Below are 22,058 nucleotides of genomic sequence, written 5' to 3'. Positions count from 1 at the left end.
TGAGTGCAGGGTGGGAGTTCTTTGGTTGAATGATATTGTTGCATGCTTTATTTTCAGAGTAGCAATAACGAAGACCTGAAAACTGATTTAAGAAGATACTTTTGAGGTAAAGAATGACAAAATCAAGACACACTGTTATGGGGGTACCAATAAAGCTCACCAGCAATATATATGCATATGAGGAGAAGAATCTAATGAAAGAGATAACTACTTGCTCAGTCAAACATCACATTCAGACTCCTTCCATCAGCCTCGGTGTATTGACTACAAAGTCTTGAGGTTGTGAGGATAGAAAACCAGTGCAACGACTCAGCAATTGACTTTCAAGCCTTGTTCGTTTAATCATTCAATCCCTCCCTTTTCCATCTCTGGTGGTACTTCTGAACAAAAAGCTCAAGCTTATTAACTTGCCATCCCAGAGGCTTTTATTAATGAAATCAGTCAAACTTTTTCTTTTTTTTTTCTTCCTTTCCGACTCCCATACCTTCCCCACAGTGCGGCACCATCGACTCCGGCGCTTACGTGAACCTGACTCAAAGAAACTTGCAGGATGCGCAGAAGTTTTTACTGATGCATGAGGTGATCCAACCTGTGGTTCCTGTGCCCTACTTCATGGAGGACAACATCCGCTTCACTCATGTGGCAGTGGATGTGGTGCAGGGGAAAGACACGCTGTTCCACATCATATATTTGGCCACAGGTAGGTCTTTAAGATTGCATCTACATATTTCTTTTTCGTGCACATTGAGTTTTGGACCTTCTGATGTCAATGTGTGACATATTAAAGGGTCTAAAAATAAATTTTCTCTATTAGCTTCTTGTTATGAGGAACAGTATCCTACATAAACATGTTATTTATTTAAAGTGGGCAAAATTAGAGCTAAATTTGTCTTAATTCATAAAAAAGGGTCATTATTTTTCAAATGTTAGCTTTAATTGTTACTTCGACAGCCATGAATATTGGTTGTCACAGTAAAATACTTAAAATTATACTCTCATTATTGAAGTGCACTCTGTATGAGAAAAATAGTGGGCTGTGTGAAGACAAATGAAACCAATCTATCAGTATGATTATCATGTAGACGCCAAAGCTCTGTCTTTGACATGGGTTTAAATCACTTTTTTACCTCCATATGTTCTCCATATGCACTGACGCAACATAAACTATTATGCAGGCAGGCTCACCACATGTCACTCCCATGCAATCCCTCATGAAGAGAACATAAATACCATGAAACAACAGACAGCGATGCATCAAAAGCAGACAGATGGATAATTAATAACACACACACATTCAGCGCTTGCATGGTTACCCAGTCTGACGTGCGTGGTGCCGTCTGCTTATCAGTCCACTGTTTGATCATAATGGCGTAACAATATGTGATGTTAGACTTGGCAAGGTGGGGGAAACGGTATCAGCAAGACACCAGATAGGCACCAGGGTGTCTTTATTATGATATAACACACATACGTGCATTATGAACAGGTGTACTGAGCAGAATTTGAATGTAGTGACCCACTTCACTGTGCTAATGTACCATAAGCCCACTGGGAAATGTCAACATGATCTTCCTGTTGTAGCGTCAGTGTTATTTTTGGATATCTCATATACAAGCATACAAGCTCTTTTTCTCCCTCTTACTTACACACACACACACAAAAACACACACACACACAAACACACACACAACCTGTTCCAGTTCGCTGCCTCCGTGCTTGGCATCTCCCTCAAAAACTCCCCTCTCATTGTTTGCATGGGGCTGTGATCAATGTAGCATTCGACCAGAGTTGCCCACACTGCAAGTTCCCTAGACACTAACCAGACGCTAATGAAAACATCTGAAATGCTGCCAAGGCCACTGGCTAGCACACATACTGTACCTAATCACATGCCATTATTAACGCCTAAACACACCCTACTGATTGGGGCCATTGTGGAAAAGCTGCTAGCTACAACTAGGGGTCCAAAGATGTGAAGGTGTGGGGGTTTTCAATTTGAACATGTGGCAAGCAGTCACCTTGTTTTTCAGCCCTAGTTAGGAATTTCTGCCCTGAAGCAGTATTTATTTTCTTTCCATTAACGTGAACAGAATTCAGTTAAAAGCAAAAGACTTTTAAATTCATTGTTCACCGCAGTGCTAAACTTTTAACCAGGTAAATCCTTTAAGAAAAAAAACAATGCTTTTCTTACTCATAAGGCATTAATGATTAAAACTTTAGCTAATTTGTCATTTGCAAAAGTAATTAGATACAGTAACTGTGACCTTAGACGTCCCCACACGGATGCATATAAAACATATCAGAAGTAAGACATATATTATGACTAATATAAGCTACATTTGCAACAGTACAAAAATAGAAGTAGGATTACATTAATCTTTGATTAAACAGATAATTCTATAATTATCTATTATAATTTATCTGCTATGATTTAACTTTGAGCAAATAAGAAGTTACAGGGCTCTAGAGTGCGACCAATTTGGTCGCAAATGCGACCAAATTTTTCAGTGGTGCGACTAAAAAAAAATATTTGGTTGCACCTGTGCGACCAACTGTTCGGGTAGCGAAAAAAAAAAAAAATCTACAACTTTCCCTGTGGTCAACAACAGACACACATTTTGCCCCTATCGTGGACTAAACCAATCAGAGATAGTAAGGGGCGGGACCTCTCTGATTGGCCGTGGTCCAGTTGAAAGTGCAGGTGGAAGTGGGAGGTGAGTAGCTTGAATAAAGCGATATCAATTCATTAAATCCTGAATCGACTTTTCAATATAACTGTGTTTTGCCAGAAACGCCAGATTCTCAGATTAAAGCTCACAAAACCATTTCAACAACAACCAAACAGCAAATGAGAGCAGGTACACGGATTCCACACAAAGACGTAAACACGGAGCGGAACCGACGCATCAGAATCAACTTTGTCTTTCTCGGCTTTCTCACCCGACGGCCCGTAGACGGACACGCTGTCGGAGCTTAGCGATTCTGATGCGTCCGGTCCGCGCTGTGATTACGTCTTTTTGCGCTGATTCTGAGCTGCAGGTTTTGTCTCTCTCCAACCAAAATTCACCGAGCCAGCAGCAAAAGAAGCAGCAAACTGCGCTTCACATTTGATCAATGTCGTCATGAATTTTGCTGTTTTGCTTCCACGACTATTAAAATCACACTTCATGCACAGCTAGCTCTCTCTCTATCTCTCTCTGTACTTCAAGAACAGTTTCCCGTCTCCAATCTCTGTTTTCTGTATGATTCATTCGCTTATTACCCACCAGTCTACCGTTGTTTACAGCGCTGTCGGCTGCTGTCTTTTTCTTTTCTTTTTCTTTTTTTCACTTAAATGACCTCGGACAAGAAAGCCTATTTTTCTGTTGTTCAATACTGAAGAAATTTAAACTTTATATGCAGAACATTGTAGAATATTTTTAAGGTTATCTGCTATAAAAAGCCAGACCAGGAAAATCTCCTTCATGTTTTTCTGTGTTTTATTCTCAGTTACTTTCACACAAAGGCATCTGCTGTGATGTTCACAATTCTGATGAAGTCAGTACTGATAAATGATCAGAATTATAATATTTCTGACTGTCTGAGGCTAAGTTGAATTGAATCGGGACTTTGAAAACCGGAATCGAATGGATTATAGAAATCAGTGATGATACCCAGCCCTAGTGAGCAGCCTAGGCACGACAGAAGTGGATGTAGCTGTAATAGGAAAAGAACTATTGCTAACTTTTCTGTTAAGTTAAGGCCTGATCCTTCTGAAATTCATAGCCAGTGCTCTGACACGGTGTCATCAATCTTTGAATGCTGAAAAAGCACAGTGTATCCAGAAAAACACATTATATTATATAAATTATTATAAAATTTGTGTGCGCCTAACTTTTGTGCCAGTACGCCTAACTTTTTAAAGTTAGGCGTACCGGTACGCCCATGGCAAAAAGTTAATCTAGAGCCCTGAGTTAATGATTTTGATTAAATATGAATCGAATGATCTGAAATCATTGCAGTGTATTTTTATTAAACTTCAACATACAGTCACAACGTTTTTCTAAAACACGTGTGCACAATAAAATAATCTTGGATTTAAAAATAGAAAACCTTTTTTAAAAACTAATTTGAAAGTACGGGGTAAGAATAACACCTATGCACATATAGTAGCTGCCTACACATCATAAATAGTATAATATGAAGGATGATAAATGGTGATACTACTAATTAATACTATTTTGTCTTATGCCATATGTGTTATTAGGTGCCACGCTTGTGGATCAGTCTACCTAATGACTGCTGGCCTGCTGAGACTTTTAAAACTTATTTTACTTTTCATATATTTAATGGCATGTTCATTGAATCATTCCTTTACATGGTTAATCCTCTTTTATTATATTTGTGTATCTATTTGTTCACTTTAGTTTCCTTTATAGTTACCTTACATCTTTTTTTTATCTGTCAGGTGGGTGTCGATATCTAGGTGGGGTTGTAGGGACAGAGGGGTGATGAGAAGGATGGGTGAAAAAGGTGTTTGTGTCCAGCTGTGTATTTTTGTTTATTTTCTCCTTTTAATGTGTACAGAAATCTGAGTTGCATCTTTATGAGAAGTACTTATAAAGTTTTGATTGATTGATTTATACAGTACAATATGAGTAAGTAGCTATCTATTAGCTAGCTAGCTAGATTAGCTAGCTATCAATAGCTACCTTAATGTTAGCCACAATTAGCACAATTAAAGCTCTCTACGTAAGCTACTTTTTGCTGCTCCATTATTCACACGGGGTCTCCATTTTTTAAACCCTTCCTGATGTAACCCAAAAGGAGTTTGTGTCTCCTTCCAGAGAAAAAAACAGTGGATTGTTTGCTTGCTAATGCATAAACCACTGCACTATGGAGCTACTCCCTATCCTCTATCTAACCAACTAAATTCAGCTCATGTTTTTGGTTCCAACCCAGAACTCCATCCCTTTAATGTCTCTGCAAAGGTAGTAACTCTAAGACTCGTATATTTATGGACTACAGGCAGAGTGGTCTAATATCTGCCATCCAAAACAAGCAAGCAAGCCAACTCCCAAATACCAAAGTAATGTAGCCTTACTGGGATTCTACACTTCTTGCTACTTTCAGAACTAATTGCTCCCTTGCCCTTTGTGCTGGGGGCAAAACTTAACTTCTGCATCCCCTGCCTTAAAAATATCTATTAGCATGTCACGTCTTCCTTAGGCATCACTGCGCACCTAATTATTTTTTCTTCACCCAGGGGATTGCATGTATAATAGATGATATTTGTTTTAACTCTCTCCAAAGAAAATGTGTCCCTAACCTTATCCCATAGGGCCCGCCTTTACAGAAAATAAGGTTCAGGACACATTCACGGTGACATGGATTTACACACTCCTCTCTCTCAAAGCTACAAAGAGGTTTTATCCCCTGGAATATCCCCTTAAAGCAAAGTAGGCCAGAAATCATGGATTCAGGTGCCATATCAATTCCCTGGTTGCATCGACAGTGCTGCATGTTGACGGCATAACAGAGCTCGGCACACCAGCCATCGCCATTCTTTTTGACAGTATTATTTCACAGCCGCTGTGTTAGGAAGTGATTGTTATTTGTGTGCGCTCGCACCCTGAGTTCACATCCAGCAAATATGTGTTGTTGTTGTTTACCCTCCTCAAACTCCTCTATTGTTACCATGGCTCTCCTTTTGCTCTTTCCTTTTTTTTTCCTCTTTGCTTTTCTTGTTCAGAAAATGACCCTCCTTCCTCTTTGTGGCCAAATCTTCACCTCAGCTCTTTCTCTCTCTTCTAGATTACGGTACTATCAAAAAAGTGCTTTCCCCGCTCAACCAGTCTACAGGGAGCTGCCTTTTAGAAGAGATCGAGCTGTTCCCTCCCAGGAAGAGGCAGCACATCCGGAGCCTGCTGATCCTGCACAGCCGCAGCGAGCTATACGTGGGTGTGAGAGACCAGGTCATCAAGATCCCGCTCAAGAGATGCAGCTACCACAAGAGCAGAGAGTGAGTACATGCGCAAAGAAACCAACAACCCAACACCGTTAATCTCAGTTGAAATGGTCAAAAAAGCAAATGTGCTTACAACGAAATTTTAAAGCTCCCTCTTTCACGAGATGCTCTTTATCTGAGGGAGCCAGGCCTTTGTGTTGATCAGGGGCCTTTGGTGAGATTAAAAATCCTCTAAATCAGCTTTGTCTGAGCCACTGGAGGTGCCCACGGCTGCCCTGTCTCGATGTCGCTCATTGTCATTGACCCGCCCACAAAACCACATGTTTTCTGCCTTGTGCACAGTCCTGCAGCGACCGTGTGCGTGTGTTTATCAGATATATTGAGTTTCTGTCTGTCTGGAAGAAGCTCCATCAAGGTATAAATATTGGCAAAGAAAACCTGAGACAGAGGCCGGGGTGTGAAGACTCACTAAGATTGGGATCCCATCCATCATGGCACACAGGAAAGGAATCACACCTGCATACCTTATCTCTCGCACAATGAGCTGTTATTGGAATACACAACAGACTTAAGGCTTCATATTACAGCTGTGGCTCTGTGATATATGCTGCAGCCATAATGGCACTTCATCACATCGCTGATGCTTTTTTTTTTTTTTTTCTTAAAGAGAGAATTCAGAACAGAAAAAAACAGATAAAAGTAATAAAATCTTGGACACGGACTGGCAGCTACAGGGAGTGTTTCTGGGATCATCACTGACATTTCTTTGAGGTTTGCCTATTTGAAATATTAGACGGCTGTCTCCGTCTTTTGCTGTGTGGCTCACCGATGGGAGGTGTACGATCTGTACAGCCCCATGAAAGACAGGTACTGACGTGTTACTTCTCCCTTTCATTTTGTTCTCCTGTCTTTGGCCCTGATATTTTGTCTGGACACCTACAGTCACCCAGACATTATGTCAGCCACTTTGTGTGTGCAGGAAAGCATGAGTCTTCCCTTTCTGCAATTTTATACAGCCAGATAGGGTATGATCATGTGTTGCTTGCATAAGCTCACTTGTTTGTGTGTGCATGCGGTTCATTGTTATGAAACCCACGGACAACTTTGTTACATTTCACTAGGGGCATGTCAGGCAGCATTGAAGCCTGCGGCTCAAAAATATGTCATTGTGCTGTCAGTGCAGACTTTTATTTATATGAAAATAGTAACATCGGGCTTTTTATTGCACTCAGCAAAACATCTGAAGCAGATACGGCAAAAACAGACCCGGTTATCTTTACTACAGCATTCTCATGTGGGAGCTGATAAGCTATTTGAGTCAGGAATGTATGTGTGATGGCATGAATCCTGGTGTTTGACTGAAGATTACCTGAAAAATCAGTCACTAAACTGTGTTAGGAGATAATTCTAGGATGCTGATGCATTGCAATGCATGATGGTGATTTACATTCCCACTGTAAATTTTCTTCTTTGTCCTCTCCCAAACGCTCTCTGTACCCCTCTCTTGTTTTTTTTTCTTATTTCCTGTGCTGTCACTCTTTTGACACTTTCCCCAGCATCTTATCTCTCGCAGTTCTATATTTCCATACATCACCTATTCCAGCACCTTATCGTTTAGCTCTCCCAGTAATCTCCCTCTTCATCCTGATATTTGATTTCATGTCAAGCAACGATGCAGAGGTGTCTGTATGCATACATGACAGGTTAATAAAAGCCCATTAAATGCCGAACTTTATTCTCTCCTTTCAGAGCCTGTGTAGGAGCGAGGGACCCGTACTGCGGTTGGGATCTGCTGCTAAAGAAATGCACCACTCTGGAGGAAAGCATCAGAATGAGCCAGTGGGAGCAAAGCATCTCAAAATGCCCGGTGAGTATCATGAAGCTATTGTGTGATGTGCACAGACTTCATTGTAGCTTACTCGCTTGGTGTTTGATTGCTTTATTTTTCTTTTTTCAGCTTTCAAACTTAACAAAAGTTGGCAGAAAACACAATTATCCTTGCTCCACCTGCAAGCTCACTCTCTTTTTCGCATGTATTCGTTTCTTACATTAATTTGTACTCTTCCCCATTGAAAGCTACATCCTGCTCTCCAGATCTTCACGGCTCACGAGCAGTCCCTAAAACCAGCACTGTGAAACATATCCTTCCCAACAACAAAAGACATCTCAGGACTGAACAACTTGACTTTAAGGGAGCTGCATGTACCCTCAGAATGATCGAGAACGCTGCCTCAATCAGTCACCTCCGACTGCTGGTTCATTAGCACAACAGCTCTTCCATTTATTTTTAACGTGCACCAGCATTGGGAGCCGTATTAGGGGGCGGTAAGCCTATCAATTTGAGCAGTGTTTCACAGACATCAGTTTCAAGCCAGTCAAGAGTGCTGTGTGGCTCTTTTATGTGGCTTTATATTCAGGGAAATATTTGGCACTCAAGCCATGGCATCTGTCAGCAGAGCTCTGGCAGAAAGCTAGCCAACACCACATCCGCATATCCATTAAGAGCATACATGGACACAATTACACATGCATATATGTGCATGAATAAGCATTACCATTTCAGCAAGTGCAACAGTGAGTTTTTTCTTTGTGCCAGAGGCAAAAGCTTCATGAGCTCACCACAACATTTCTAGTCAATATTTCATCAAGATCACATTTTCACTGAAGCAATTTCAGCTTCAAAACATTTAGCTCTGCTACTTATGATCAGTTGAGCATTTTGGTGAATCATTTTAATGTGCGGGAAATTTACATCATTCTCATATTTGCTCATTAAAAATGAAAGAGGAGCCAAGGCACAGTTAGCTTAGCATAGCACAAAGCATGAAAACAGGGTTAAACAGCAACCCAAACTTCAAGCCTGTGAAATGAAGCCAAGAACTGCCAAAAAATGATGCTCCTCAAATTGGCTCCAAAATTGAGTCGATTCATTTCAGTTTCATATTATTTATATAGCACCTAATCACAATCACAGTTACCTCAGTGTGCTTTTTATTGCAAGATAAAGACCCTACGATAATACAGAAAGAGAAAAGAGAAAACTCCAACCATGAGCAACCACTTGGAGACAGTGGGAAGGAAAACCTCCCTTTTAACAGGATGAAATCAGACTTGGGGAGGGGCAGACATCTGCCGCGACCAATCGAGGGTGAAAGGACAGGAATTTTGTTTTTTAAAGGGCTTTAATCTAGAGCTGATTTGCCAATTCACGTTTAGTGAGTGGGCAGTGATGTAACCCGCCTGTTTAAAAAGTAATTAATGCTTTGTAATGAGGAGTGTGGCTGTTGTTGTCTACTAAATCATCAAACTTTACTAAAATATGCTCCTCTTTTCTTTTCTTTTCTTTTTGTAACTAAGTGTTTCAAAAATATCTCTTTTTGAGGATAGGCCAACTTAATCTACTTCAGTATTGCCCCAAATTACGGTTTCATGTTGCTAGCTAAGCTAGCTAGAAAGTGCTAGCATTAGCTAGAAGCTGCTCTGCTCTGTGCTCCTGTCCAAATATGTTCACGTGTGGTTTCACACAGTCACAGTGGCTTTGTCCATTTTTTTATATCTTCTCTCTATAAGTTGTTGTTATATGATGTAAAATTTTACAAAACAAAAGTGTAAAAATCAAGTTGTCGCTCCCATTTTCCTAACAGTATCATAGCTTCAAGTAATTGTCACCTGTCTGATCATGGGCGTGAGACAGCATGGCTTCAGTGTTGCCAACTCCTCAGTAAGGAAAATCGCTATTGGTTGTCCTAAAAGTCGCTAGAAGTCGCTAAATGACGTCATCGCTTAATTTGCATAATTGGTCATGCTAATCTAATTGTAACCTATGTTGTTGGAGAGAGAAATAACATCGTGGAAGAGACATAAAGTGAGTAAAAAACGTCCTAAATGCATTTAGAGTTTATTTAGAACTACAAATTAAATTTCTTTTAGCAATTATTGTTTTTTTTAATGTCACAATTCCAACCCTGCTCCTTTACCCGGGCTTGGACCGGAAAAAGTGACCCGAAATAGGCACTCTGGTGGAGTTACTTTGTGTGTGTGTTTATAAGTAGTTTTAAACCTTGTGATCCACAAAACAGCATAAGAGTAAAAGAAGAACTGACTGCGTTACAGCACCCGCTGCTTTTTGAGAGTAAAAGCGATACGCGCTTTCACGTCTTTTTTTAGCGACTTTTTTTTAGAAAAAAGTCGCTAAGGGGTCTGAAAACTCGCTAAATATAGCGACAAAGTCGCTAAGTTGGCAACACTGCATGGTTTATCTTTTAATCTAACTGTCATTTGGGGGGGTTCACATCTCCCCCGCCCCCCAAAATTCAAGTTATTACTTTAAATGCTGATTGAAGATATTACCTGTGTTTCTTGCTGCATAGCCACTAATACTTTAGTTTTCATGCATTTTCAGGTGGCCACATATCACTGCCCACACCACTGATGGGGTATATATTTGCTTGGTTAACCTTTGTCTGGTCCAGTCTAGTCCATTTAGAGTGATCATGAGTTAATCTAAATGAACTTTATATGCTGACACTGAGGAATGACCAGACAGTAGGAGTCTACAACAATTTAGTCGCAGTTTGTAAAACCTGAAAATAAAGAAGCGTTCTTTTATCACAGCTAGAGTTTCACTCCCTGTGAGTCCATTAACAGTTTGCAAAGGCTAAACTGGCTGAATGTCTGTTCTCCTGCGAAGTGGAAGCCTGGAGTTGGAGGCCAGTCAAGGGTTTGCACACTGAGTAGTGTTGTGTAGGCAGAGACAGGAGATATGCTTTACCAACCTATTCATAATCGCCATCTGGCTTCACAGTCTCATGTCTGGAAACAAGCAAAAAAAATGTGTTTTGCTGTGGTTTTAGGGGAGGTGAAAGTCTTAGTAACAGACATTTTTGTCCCAATTTTAACTCAGGTAAAATGGAAATTTTTACTCAATATTTTTGGTAAGGTATCTGCTTTGCCTGTCCTCCACCAAGCCCAAATCTAAAGCATGTTTTTTATATATATATTTTTGAATAAAAAGAGACCCCTTTCTTGCTTTTTCAGTCAGTGAAAGAAAGTATTATTTTTATATTCCATAAAGAAATATGAGTGCTTTTCATCATCTTTCATATTTTTTCTATTGTCCTCTTTCTGGCGCCTTTTCCCTTCTATTTTGGCATTTTAATGAAAAAAAACTACATTTCCTGCCAGTAAAAAAGTAATTTTATTTCTCTTTGGATCTTTATTTTTTAATGAGAGATATATACAGCATGAAATATTCATCTACCAAATCATTTATAGCCTCGGCTGTAAATGATATGGCAATATTTCTGCATTGGCTGTCGCTGTATAGTTGTTTGCTTTCTAGGCAGCCCATTGATGTCGTCTGCCTCAGCCAAGGGTACCCCATTTAGGCACACAGCAGAGTTCAATTACCAAAAAGAGCGGAGGGCAGACGGTATTCTGCTTCTGCCAAAACTGCTGATGATCACGCTCCCTCTTCCCCTTGTGTGAAAGTGTTCTTTGCATTTTTAAATCATCCTGAAATGTTGCGGCGACATGGCTCATATCATCTGCAGCTCTGAATCTCACTACGGCGCTTTTTTGTATTTAGCTCATACGCCTAGGACATCAGTCGTAATTCATAGCGGCTGCAATATCAGAGCCTTCCTGTTCGATTCTGTTTTGCTTCACATATTCAGTTATGAGGCCACTTTTATTTCCTCATATTTCTGTCCTTTGAATGTGTCCATTCACAGCCTTGATCTGCATTTATGAATCTCTATTTTCCCGTTTTCGTCGCTCATCATTTCCTGATGCAATTTTTGTGTATCTTCCTTATGTTTACAGCACATAAATGCACAATTTGGGGTGTGCTGTAGATGTAATGTTTTTTTTTTCTTTGCATCTATTAGAGGAAAATTGATTTCTGTTTGCATCCACCCATGGGCTGAATTTCGCAGAGCAATACCTTCCTGAGAGCATCACTCAATGACCATTCTCTGAGAAAGCCATTACTTTCAGGTGTTTTATTTTTGACCTTCTCTGTTGCTGCTAGGTTCGTAATGTTACAGTCGATGGAGGCTTTGGTGCCTGGTCCGGCTGGTCCACTTGTAGCCACAACGACGGAGGCAGTGCAGGGTCTTGTCTGTGTCGGACGCGAGCCTGCGATAACCCAGCCCCGCAGTGTGGTGGGCAGCAGTGTCATGGGATCAGTGTTGAGGTCGCCAACTGCTCCAGGTAAACTACTTTGTTGATGCAGCAGCACATATGTGCAAATGTTTCTAAATTGTCTATGAATATCTTTGCATACATCTATGTAGGGAATGATAGAACTGGAACTTTGAGTAACGTTTGAACAGCGGGCACGTCAACATTATTCCCCTATTCAGCTGCTCGGTGACTCAAAGGTTTGACAGTTCCCAATAGTAATGTATAAGGTGTACTAGACTATATGGCAATATAGAGACTTCTACAAATTTTAAATTAAGGCATCAGTTTCTTGGAAGATGTAATTGCAGATTAATCAATATGTATTTATAAGTGCAACATTGATTTTTTTCTATAAAGTAACCTTGAAAACGACTGACTGTACCTTTTAAGAGTGAGGTTGAGAAAGTGGAGAACTGCATCTACTCCTTTGGTATCTACACACAGCCAGTCATTATGTGTTGCATCCTCACTGTCACCTATTTAGGGCTAACAAGTGTTGATTGGGCGTTGCCTTTTTTTGCACCGCATCAGCTGACGTGACTGTTTTTAACTCTCACAGTTAAAGTTGGCGCTGCATGACTCTTCAGGCGGCTATACAAGGATATGAGCATATTCATTCATGAAGGATGAGGCATTTTGATGAAGGGAAGTTAGAAACAGTCAATTAATCTTTTGCAGTAATAAATGTCTGAGCGTAATCATAAATGCTTATCTCAAACTCGGAGCCTATTATTACATTTACAATGAAACAGAAACGTGAAAACATATCCCTTTATCTGATTTGTTTCACTGGCTCATTTTCCCTTAATATGTGCTACAAAGATTGGTCTGATCGCCCGCAAGCAGCACAGTGGTGAAGTGGTTAGCACCATCGCCAAAAAGGGAGAAGGTTCCGATTACAGGCTGGTTGGAGGCTTTTTTATGTCGAGTTCGCATGTCCTTACTCTTCCCGTGTGGCTAAATTGACCGTAGGTGTGAATGTGATGGTGAATGGCAGCGTGTTTCTCTGTGTTAGCCCTGAGAAAGGCCATGCTGTTCCTCTGAGCAACATGCGATGAGGAATGGCTTCTCAGCCAAGACCTTCTTCTTAAACAATAAAGACAGGACAATCTGGTACAAGCAAGACCAATTGCACAGCTTCTCAATCAGTGACTAAAGTCACAGACTGACATTGCTTCGTCTGTCACCATAGAAATGGAGCATGGACCCCCTGGACTTCCTGGTCTCCCTGCAGCACCACCTGTGGTATTGGCTTTCAGGTGCGTCAGCGTTCCTGCAGCAACCCGACCCCTCGCCATGGCGGACGAGTATGCGTGGGCCAGAACCGCGAGGAGAGGTGAATAATGCAAACGCAACACCCACACATATACATTGGTCAACATGAGCTGATTCAAGTAAAAACAAGCTTTACAAGTGCGCTTGGATCCATGCATGTTTAAGGAAAGGGAAAAAGAAAAAAACTTTTTTCCCCATAATTTGCAATCTGCTGTTAGAAAGTACGACTTTGGCTGTGACTTTTTGTTTTCCTCCCCGCCTTCCCCCCTCACTTCTGTCCAAATATGTGACAGCCAATTAAGGAATAAGTGGGATAGGCCTGCGCTTGGGTAATTATCTGGCTTTCACACACAGACTGAGTCCACGTTTTGAAGCTTTGGAGGCTTTGCTGTAGAATAATCGCCTTTTTAAAGATGTTTGTATGGTTTCTAAGCAACCTTGAAGGCCTGAAAAAAACTTTCAAGGAGAAAGTATGCGAAGAAGCAAGGTAGAAAAAGTCAAGAGATGAGTTTTCTTAAGTTAAATGAGGTCAATTAAATAAAGTGAACCTGAAAAGCACTGAGGAAAACTTTAAGATATTTAGGTGTGTTCGAAAAATATACGAAACAAGCTGTCTTAGAGAAAGTTAATTCCATCCAAGTACAGAACGGCATTCCTTCTTGGTGTCCATAGTGTCTGATGTTTTTCATCCATCCCCTGCTGTTAACCCGAGGTGAAGGCTGTAAAAGTACAAATAAACACAGTTCAGAGGATACAGGGAAGGAGAAAGGAGACAGAAATTGTTACCAGTTGTCACCATGGCAACAGAAGCAGCGTGATGGGTGAGTAATAGGATACGGCCTTCAAGGATGAACCTTATATTACTTGTTTTTCTTTTTTTTCCTTTTCCCAGCACTTTTTCATTTCCTCTCACTCCCTCGTCTAACCTCCTGCCTCCCCACCCCACCCTCTGGCACTCATTGCTGCTCCTGGAGCAGTCCTTGAGAAAGCGACTGCTCCGCCACGAGCCCTGAGCAAAACATATACAGAGTGACCGGCACAGCCCACTTACTCAGGAACCAAACCCAAAAAATGCTGGCTGGCACTAAAGACCACAGGAGGCCAGAAGCACATTTTACACCTCCCACCCTTCGATTTCACTCTCCGAGCTTTAATCTCATTTGTTTCATCTCCCCTTCCATCACTGCTTGCTCTGTTCAGCTATTTAAAACACCTTAGGCCACCTTAGAGGCCAGCTGTGAGAGCTGGAAAAGGATCCTTGTAAGACAGGAGTGAAAGGGGAGGAGTCTTGCGTGTGTGTGTGTGTGTTAAGTGCTTGAAGAGAGAAATGAACAGGAAAGCAGAGACACTGAAAGAAAATGTGTTAACAGATGAATTATGCTGTGTCAGTTTGAGACTGTCCGAGGGAGGAAAAAGAAAGGGATTCTAGAAAAAGTGTATGTGTGTGTCCTGGTGAAGCAGGAATGTTTATTGCTTGTGCCACAAAACAAATGGGGAAGAGATGTAAAAAAAATCAGGTGATCAACACAGTGTCCAAAAAATTTCAACCACCTCTGTCGTTAAAAGCGTGAGGCGGACTGGCGTTTTTTCAAATTCTGCTCGCTGAGCGATTCTTTTAATGCCAGTGGAGGCTTTTATTTTATGAGGCACTGGGTTTCTTTGATAGGTGCTAGACATCTGCAGCAAAGACACACTATACGCTGTTCTTGCTTCAAGCACTCTGTTGGGATTAACTCGCAGGCCTTATGTTCACAGATCCATGCATATGACACGAGCTTATATTTACACAGACACGCATATTCGCAAAATACAACGATTCTGAGGGCAAAATAAACTTCTTTTTCTACGTCTTTTTTTTTTTTTTTGCATTAGCCAACAGGCCTCCAATAAGTCTGGCCCTGATTGTTTGCAGCAGGCAAAGCTTTTAAAGATAAAGCGAATGCTATGAAACAGCAGCGCTACGGGCTTAAATCTGGCCAGTTAATGCCTGCATTTATGAACCTTCTGTTGGTATTTCCCTCAGCACACTGACAGCGTCCGCACTGCTTACTCAGCCTATAGCGGGTAATTAGCCTCGCTTTTGGTTTGATCAGCTCTGTGTGTTTTACCGAGAAGGGAAAAGGATAAGATGAGATGGAGCAAAGCCACTTACTCGTCTGAAATGATTAGTGTGTATGATGATGATGATTCTAAAGCTCTACATATTGATTGCGGACATTTTTTTTTTTTTTTTTCATATTGTGTTGGGTTGCTGCAATTAATGCGCACGACTTGTTTGCACGGTCGTCTGTGTGAGCATGTGTGTTTGTGCATCTTCCCCCTTCTCTCGGGCTTTCGCAAGATTGTAATCCACACTTGTCCTCACTTTTCCACACTCCTCCTCCCTACTGTATCGTACAAGCGCGCAGATTAGTAGAAGTGGAAAGAAAGACGCTGCTCTAAGGATTTTTAACAACAAGGAGTGTACAGAATGTGGCGTTTGATTTGCCGTGAACAATAACCGAGTGTTTGAGAATGGTACAATGGAACTATCCAGCCTGAGCCTCTGGAGGAAGGGTTTAAAGAAGACTCGGTTTTCTTCAAAAAGCGGTCATCTGCAAAAAGACAACAAAATAGCAATAAAAGCAATTTTATAGCATGTGTAAGAGTTATAAAATGAATTATAGGGCTCTAATTAGACTGGCAATCGTCTGTAGTTAATGCCTAATGAGGATTGAGCTATTAAAGTATTTTAGACATCGCCATAATCCTGTCTTGTAAAACGATGTAATTACAGATGATGCATGCACATGTGAGGCTTTTTTAATAGGCTGTGTCAATGAATTATGCCAACTACATGTGGAAGTTGTGTTTTGAGATTCAATTTTCTTAACTGTACTTTGAAGCCACAGTGGCTAATACAACATTATGCACAGACATACGCTACAGACCTTCAGACTCGCACCGAGCTGTGTTCTCTGCACACCAAGGCCACATCAAAGAGGGATGTTGGTTTTTACAAAAGTTTGTTGGAAGTGAAGTTTACACGCCTTTTCAAACATCCCTGTCTTGTGGTCTGAGCTATTTGTAGTTGTAGCGCAGTGGCAAGGTTTCAAGAGTGCGGTGACGTCGTCGGTGTCCTTCGTATATAATTTCAGTGGTCTGTCAGATAAAGAAGCTATTCCATTTTCCACAGACAATCCCAGAGACTCCTATACATGATTCAATAAGGTATCCTCTGTGAAAGCTTTTAACCTAACTCCTGTCAGAGCCTCAGGAGTTTTTTGAAGACTGAAACAGCTACAGATGAAGTGTTTTTGGACACTTTAGTTACTTCTTGGAGGGTAATAACCATCTTAAAGACAGCTGCTTATGAGTTTGATATTAAACATGACATGACAGTGTTGTTTACAGCTTGTTGCACTGACATGAAGTGCAGAGTGGTCAGTGACGCAACCTGGAATACAGAGGATGAGACTGGTTAGAGATATATTCACCTTTTAAGCAGAATAAACTCACAAAAGTACTCGATAACTCTCTCTCTCTCCTGCTGGGGGTCTTGAATTTATCTTTGAGTCAGGACTGCGGCAGTTAAAGGAAGAAAGGTATTTCCATCTGCATCTATTTGCAGACTAGTGGGGCAGAGCAGGCGCTATAGATAGACATTGTTTAATACAGAAGCAGAATGATATGATAAGCTGAGTTTGAGGATGATTGCTGAGTGGCTTGCAGATGCATAGCAACCATGGTCAGGCTAAATCGGCTTAAGTAGAGCGTCCTGCTATGTGTGAAATTTGCCAGTTGGATGTATAGGAGACCATTAGATAAGCCATCAGCTGAATGTGGCTGCGCTTGACTACTATGAGTTTAAATCTGTGCTTATGTGACTTCTCAGGTACTGCAACGAACACTTGCCCTGCCCGCCACACGTCTACTGGTCCGCCTGGTCGGCGTGGGAACGCTGCACTGTGCCTTGTGGCGGCGGCATCCAGTCACGCCGGAGAACCTGTGAGAACGGCAACGACTGTCCCGGGTGTGGTCAGGTATGTCATGCAGAACAATGCCTCTCATATGCACCGTTCTAACACCCGTCTTTTCTCTGTGGCTGTTCATTGTTTGGGAGCTCAGCTTAAGCCATTTGATGCGACGAAGCGTCAGTGGTGATGAAATGGGAACATCTAACACAACCAAATCCCCCGGCTATATTTATACAGTGGCAGCAGCCATCAGATTTATTACCAAGACCTATTTAATACCATGCACGCACACACACGCACACATACTGTAATCATTCCACATATGAATAGGCTTATTTTCTGCCACAAAGATGTCTCCAAAGCAAAGATGATGCAAGGAAGTGTTGAAATACGAGTGTTCTTCTTGATGACAGAATGATGTGATGCTTGTGTTATTTCTGCTGCTATTTTCATACACGCACAGACTCCCTCATCCTCAGTCCTGGTAAAAATAAGAGAGAACGAACATGATAGCTGTAGCGTCTTTTCCCCCTGTTGAAAACGGATTAAAGAATATGGGTCAGGGCCTTGTGGATGCATGGGATTCTTGAAGTGTATTTTTGTTTGTTTGCGTGTTTTCTTTATCATTTTAAGTAGACGTTTGGAATTTTTTAATGTTTTAGGCCCAAAGCTGAATGTTTTTTAACTTCTTTTGACTTAGAAATGAAATAAGAATTATGTGTATTTTCATAGAATTTTGTAATGTAAAAGATTGGACACAGACATTCACTTGGATAAATTAAATAATTGGGTGCTTTTTGCTTTTAGAAAATTTCAGTAAAATGCTGTAAAATACTTTCATTGACCCAAATCGCATTTAGCAGGAAAAAAAGGCACATTACAGAGGTTGTGTAATGGTCTGTTGTAAAGCGAAATAATACAGTGTACACGATGAAACATCCCACGCAAGACCTTGATACCTCGCGAGCACATATAGTATGTGATAATTGCCCGTGACACATTAGTCGATGCAGAACACCCAAATAAAAAGACTGACCTCCCATTAAGTAGAAATTTAGCAGTCATACCTTATCATCTCCTGCTTCGTGCACCTACAGAGCCACACGGTTCCTGTGGTCATATTTCTGTCATTGCATGGTGGCCATTAACACGCTAGGAATAGAGCAACTTGTCATTAGGAATGAGGGAACAGGACAGGAGATGTTAAAGATGGTTTGCGTGTGTCCGTGGAGGTGACAGCGTCGTTGCAGTTACAGTCGTACTACACAAAGGAAAGCAGGAAAGGTCAAACAGGCACTTTGCACTGACTCTTATAAATTTTCTGTTTGTTTAGACAAGTTGTCTTCCTCCTCCCTCTTCCTTCTTGCTCTTGCATTTTCACTTGTTGTCCCTTTCTCCTTTGTTTTGTTTTCTCATTGACTCCTTGTCTTCTAACATTGTGATATGGACTTAATTAGGGACGTTTCAGGCACCAGAGAGGTAATTACATACTGACTTCAGAGGCAATTCTTTGCCGGGGAAGACTTATTTGGACGGTTTCTCTAAGTTATATTAGAGCCACACATTTACTCAGATCAGAGAACCATTTGCTGCCTTTTATTTACAACCCGTATAAGGTGCTAAAAGGCACAGCTGTTAATGTATAACAAGTGCTTCAATGCATTTAAAGCACCCATATCCACACACATTTCTATTCAGACCTTAAAGATTTCCACATATGATGGGGCTAATAACAGCAACGGTAATTTCAAGAACCCCCAAAATGTGATGGAGTTCATTTTTATGTGCCATCTGCGTGCGTTTCTTTCCCCGGACACATGTTTAATTAAACAGAAGGAGACCACACGCACAAACACACACATGTTGCAGCTTCTGTCATCACAGCTACCTTATTTAGTCTGGGAATCCTACTGAGACCTGGAAAGGGTGTTAGATCGTCAACAAAGGTGCGCGTATGTTCATTTGCGCCTTTGCGTTTACCTGTAAGGATTTATATTGTCACAGCCACCTGTGGTCAGCTCCAGGTGTTTGTCAGATAGTTATTGACAGCAATGGGTTAACATCTGCTTCTTGTTTTGAAAAAAGAAAGAAAGATTTTAAATCTTTTTTGGAACTTTTTGACGAGTGTGCAAAGTTGAACTAAGTTGGTGATAAATATTCTGTTGTCAACGTTGTCAATACTCTCCCAACATGTGGTAAAATGAATCCCTGAGCAGAAAAAAAAGTTCAGTTGTTACTTTTTTTGTGATTTTTGTTGATCCCTGAAGCAAACATTTCTTTGCTTATGCCCCTCCACAGGGTGCTCGCAACACAGTCAGAAACAGAATAGCTCAACTAAAACTAGTAGGGATTCAGGTCAAGGACATTTCAGTTTAAATCAAAGAGTCCTCGCTCACTATGCAACCCCGCTACCCTGAAAACAAAATGCTGCCAGATGCTTGATTAAAGGAACAACCTCTCTCGGTGCTTTATTTCCATCAAACCTGCCCTTACGTTGCCCCGTGTGTCATAGCCATAAGCTTCAGCTGCAGGCTTACTACAGTTCAGTGCCTCATTTTTGCTGATGAAAAAGGCCACATAACTGCAACTTCATCAGTCTGAAGTCCACACAGTGCTGCTCCATCACATTCAGTGTATTCACTCTACAGTGTTGAGTCCCCAGGGAAGCTAGCTAAGCTAGATAGGAAATAAAACAGTAGTGATGCACTATAGCTGCAATACAGTACTTAACCCCATCTTTTCCTGTGACTTAAAACTTTACCACAGAATTGGTATGTGTGCTCAGTCAACCTTGGATGAATTGGAAGCAAGGTATTTTTCCCCCCAGTATTGAGACAAAAAGCTATTATTTGCCGGAGGTTATGAATTCTGGAAACAAGGCTAAAATAATTAAATAAATTTAGAAGCAGCTCGCTCACTGTGTTTAGAGTGGGATCATTAATGTGGGCTGGGGAAATTTCATGCTGAATTTATTCCTGCTATATGTTCCATGGCCAGACAAACTTTTCACAGGCCAGGAAAAATATACCTTGTGCTTCGTATTGACAAAGTTTGTGCACACAGGTGAAAATTTACAAGTGAAACTGTAGTGAGCAAAAAAACAGAAAGGACTTAACTTTTACATCAGCTCGCATAGCAAGAGTGCTGCAGTTGTAATTGTAACAACAGGAGCGCAGAAAGAACGATGTTGTTACATCATGATACGTGAGCGTCACTGCAACCCTGACAATAAGCATCAAAAGACAAACACTGTGCATTGAAAGGGAAGTTAGATCAATTAATAAGGGTGTAAAACAACAAAAACCTAGAACTTAGTGATTATCTATTTACTTTACATTATAAAGTGCTTTGGTGAATCTATGGCGCTATATAAATAATTAAAGTGAATTATTGCACACAGACAGACCTGAATCATGTAGTTTTTCTCTCTTTCCTTCATGTCTTACAACCAGTCTTGGCGTCGTTACCCATAAAAAAGTGTTTTACACATTATTGTGTATTACGCATTACTTTACTTAATTACTCCCTGGAGAGAGTAGTTTGTTACACTACTTGTTTCACTGCTCATGATATGTACTTAAATGCATTGCCACATATTTACCAGTTAGCAGTATAATCCTGAGGCTCAGTCCTACACTGATACAAATCCCTGTCCTAATAGGATAGGACACGCTTACGGTTTTTCTTTTAGTGCTGAAAAGCAGCTGAAAGAGACTTCATGGCAATCATCACAGCAATTCTACTGCGGAAGCATGCGTAGGTGGCAATGGAAGCTACAATGCTATAAGCCTGACTGCTCATCGCTGCCATTGTTACCTGCCAAAACTCAGGCTCTGGCTGCTGGGCTGGGGTCAGCACACACTCAGCTTTAAGTCACTCTGGGAAGTGATTGTATAGTAGCTTACACAGAGCCAGCGTTGTGTCAGCAGTATAACGTAGGTGTTTCTGTCCTGGATGCAGATTGCAGTTTACCTTCGCACTCTTGTTCTTCCTAAAAATCAAAGTAATGTCCACATGTTTGCTTGTCACAAGTTGTAGACTGCTCCACCCTTTTTTCCTCCTCCTATGTACACCAACCTAAATAAGCTGATTGTAGCTCAAGTGCAAAAAGGCATGTTTGTCACATGTTTGGATCACACCGCCCACACTTCCTGAGACATTTCAAAGTAAAAGCATATCAAGAGAGTATGTTTGGATACATTCAACACAAGTTACAATCAGTTACCACATACAACTGCTGACTCAAGTCAGAGGGCAGAATAATTAGGACTGTTATTTATAAGCATGAAGTAAGCAATGAGATAGAAGGAAGAAAAATGGTTGTAGGTGATTAGAATCTGTAAAACTTTTCAGTGGCATTGACAAATAGATCTTTCTTCAACTTCTGGGGGGAAAAAATGGAGAGTTGGTCCCTGCGTGATTAAATAATTTTCACTCCCCTAAACCTCCATTAATTTCTCATTTTTCAAATCACATCCTCAGCAGCTTACCGACAAAAAGACCGACCCGTGTACGGCGAGATCTACAGTCGTTTTTATTAAATGATGCATTACTGCAGAAATACAAGCTGAATTTAATTTGAGTTTCATTTAAAATGCAAGTTAGTATTCTCTTTGCATTTTCCATACACTGCATTTCTACGTTTTGGATACTTGCACTCAGTTTTAGCGCATTAAAGGTATGAAGTTACTATG

General features: G+C 40.9%; 1 protein-coding gene across 4 annotated transcripts in view; it reads left to right on the top strand.

The window, feature by feature from the left end:
- Window positions 1-22,058, top strand: part of sema5a (sema domain, seven thrombospondin repeats (type 1 and type 1-like), transmembrane domain (TM) and short cytoplasmic domain, (semaphorin) 5A) — a 145,240-nt gene that overhangs the window by 85,608 nt on the left and 37,574 nt on the right. For all 4 annotated transcript variants that reach the window (XR_014801278.1, XR_014801277.1, XM_084939170.1 and 1 more), the window contains 6 exons: window positions 496-700; window positions 5,794-6,001; window positions 7,697-7,814; window positions 11,979-12,160; window positions 13,326-13,469; window positions 17,283-17,430. Coding sequence is in view for 2 of the 4 variants with exons in the window: in XM_084939170.1 (XP_084795296.1) it covers window positions 496-700; window positions 5,794-6,001; window positions 7,697-7,814; window positions 11,979-12,160; window positions 13,326-13,469; window positions 17,283-17,430 (1,005 nt within the window). In the remaining 2 variants the exon portion in view is untranslated. The remainder of the gene's footprint in view (window positions 1-495; window positions 701-5,793; window positions 6,002-7,696; window positions 7,815-11,978; window positions 12,161-13,325; window positions 13,470-17,282; window positions 17,431-22,058) is intronic.

The sequence above is a fragment of the Perissodus microlepis genome, chromosome 9 (genome assembly GCF_051167445.1).
Source record: "Perissodus microlepis isolate ML-2025 ecotype Zambia chromosome 9, ASM5116744v1, whole genome shotgun sequence".
Taxonomy (NCBI): domain Eukaryota; kingdom Metazoa; phylum Chordata; class Actinopteri; order Cichliformes; family Cichlidae; genus Perissodus; species Perissodus microlepis.
This window is presented reverse-complemented; position numbering and strand designations above follow the sequence as displayed.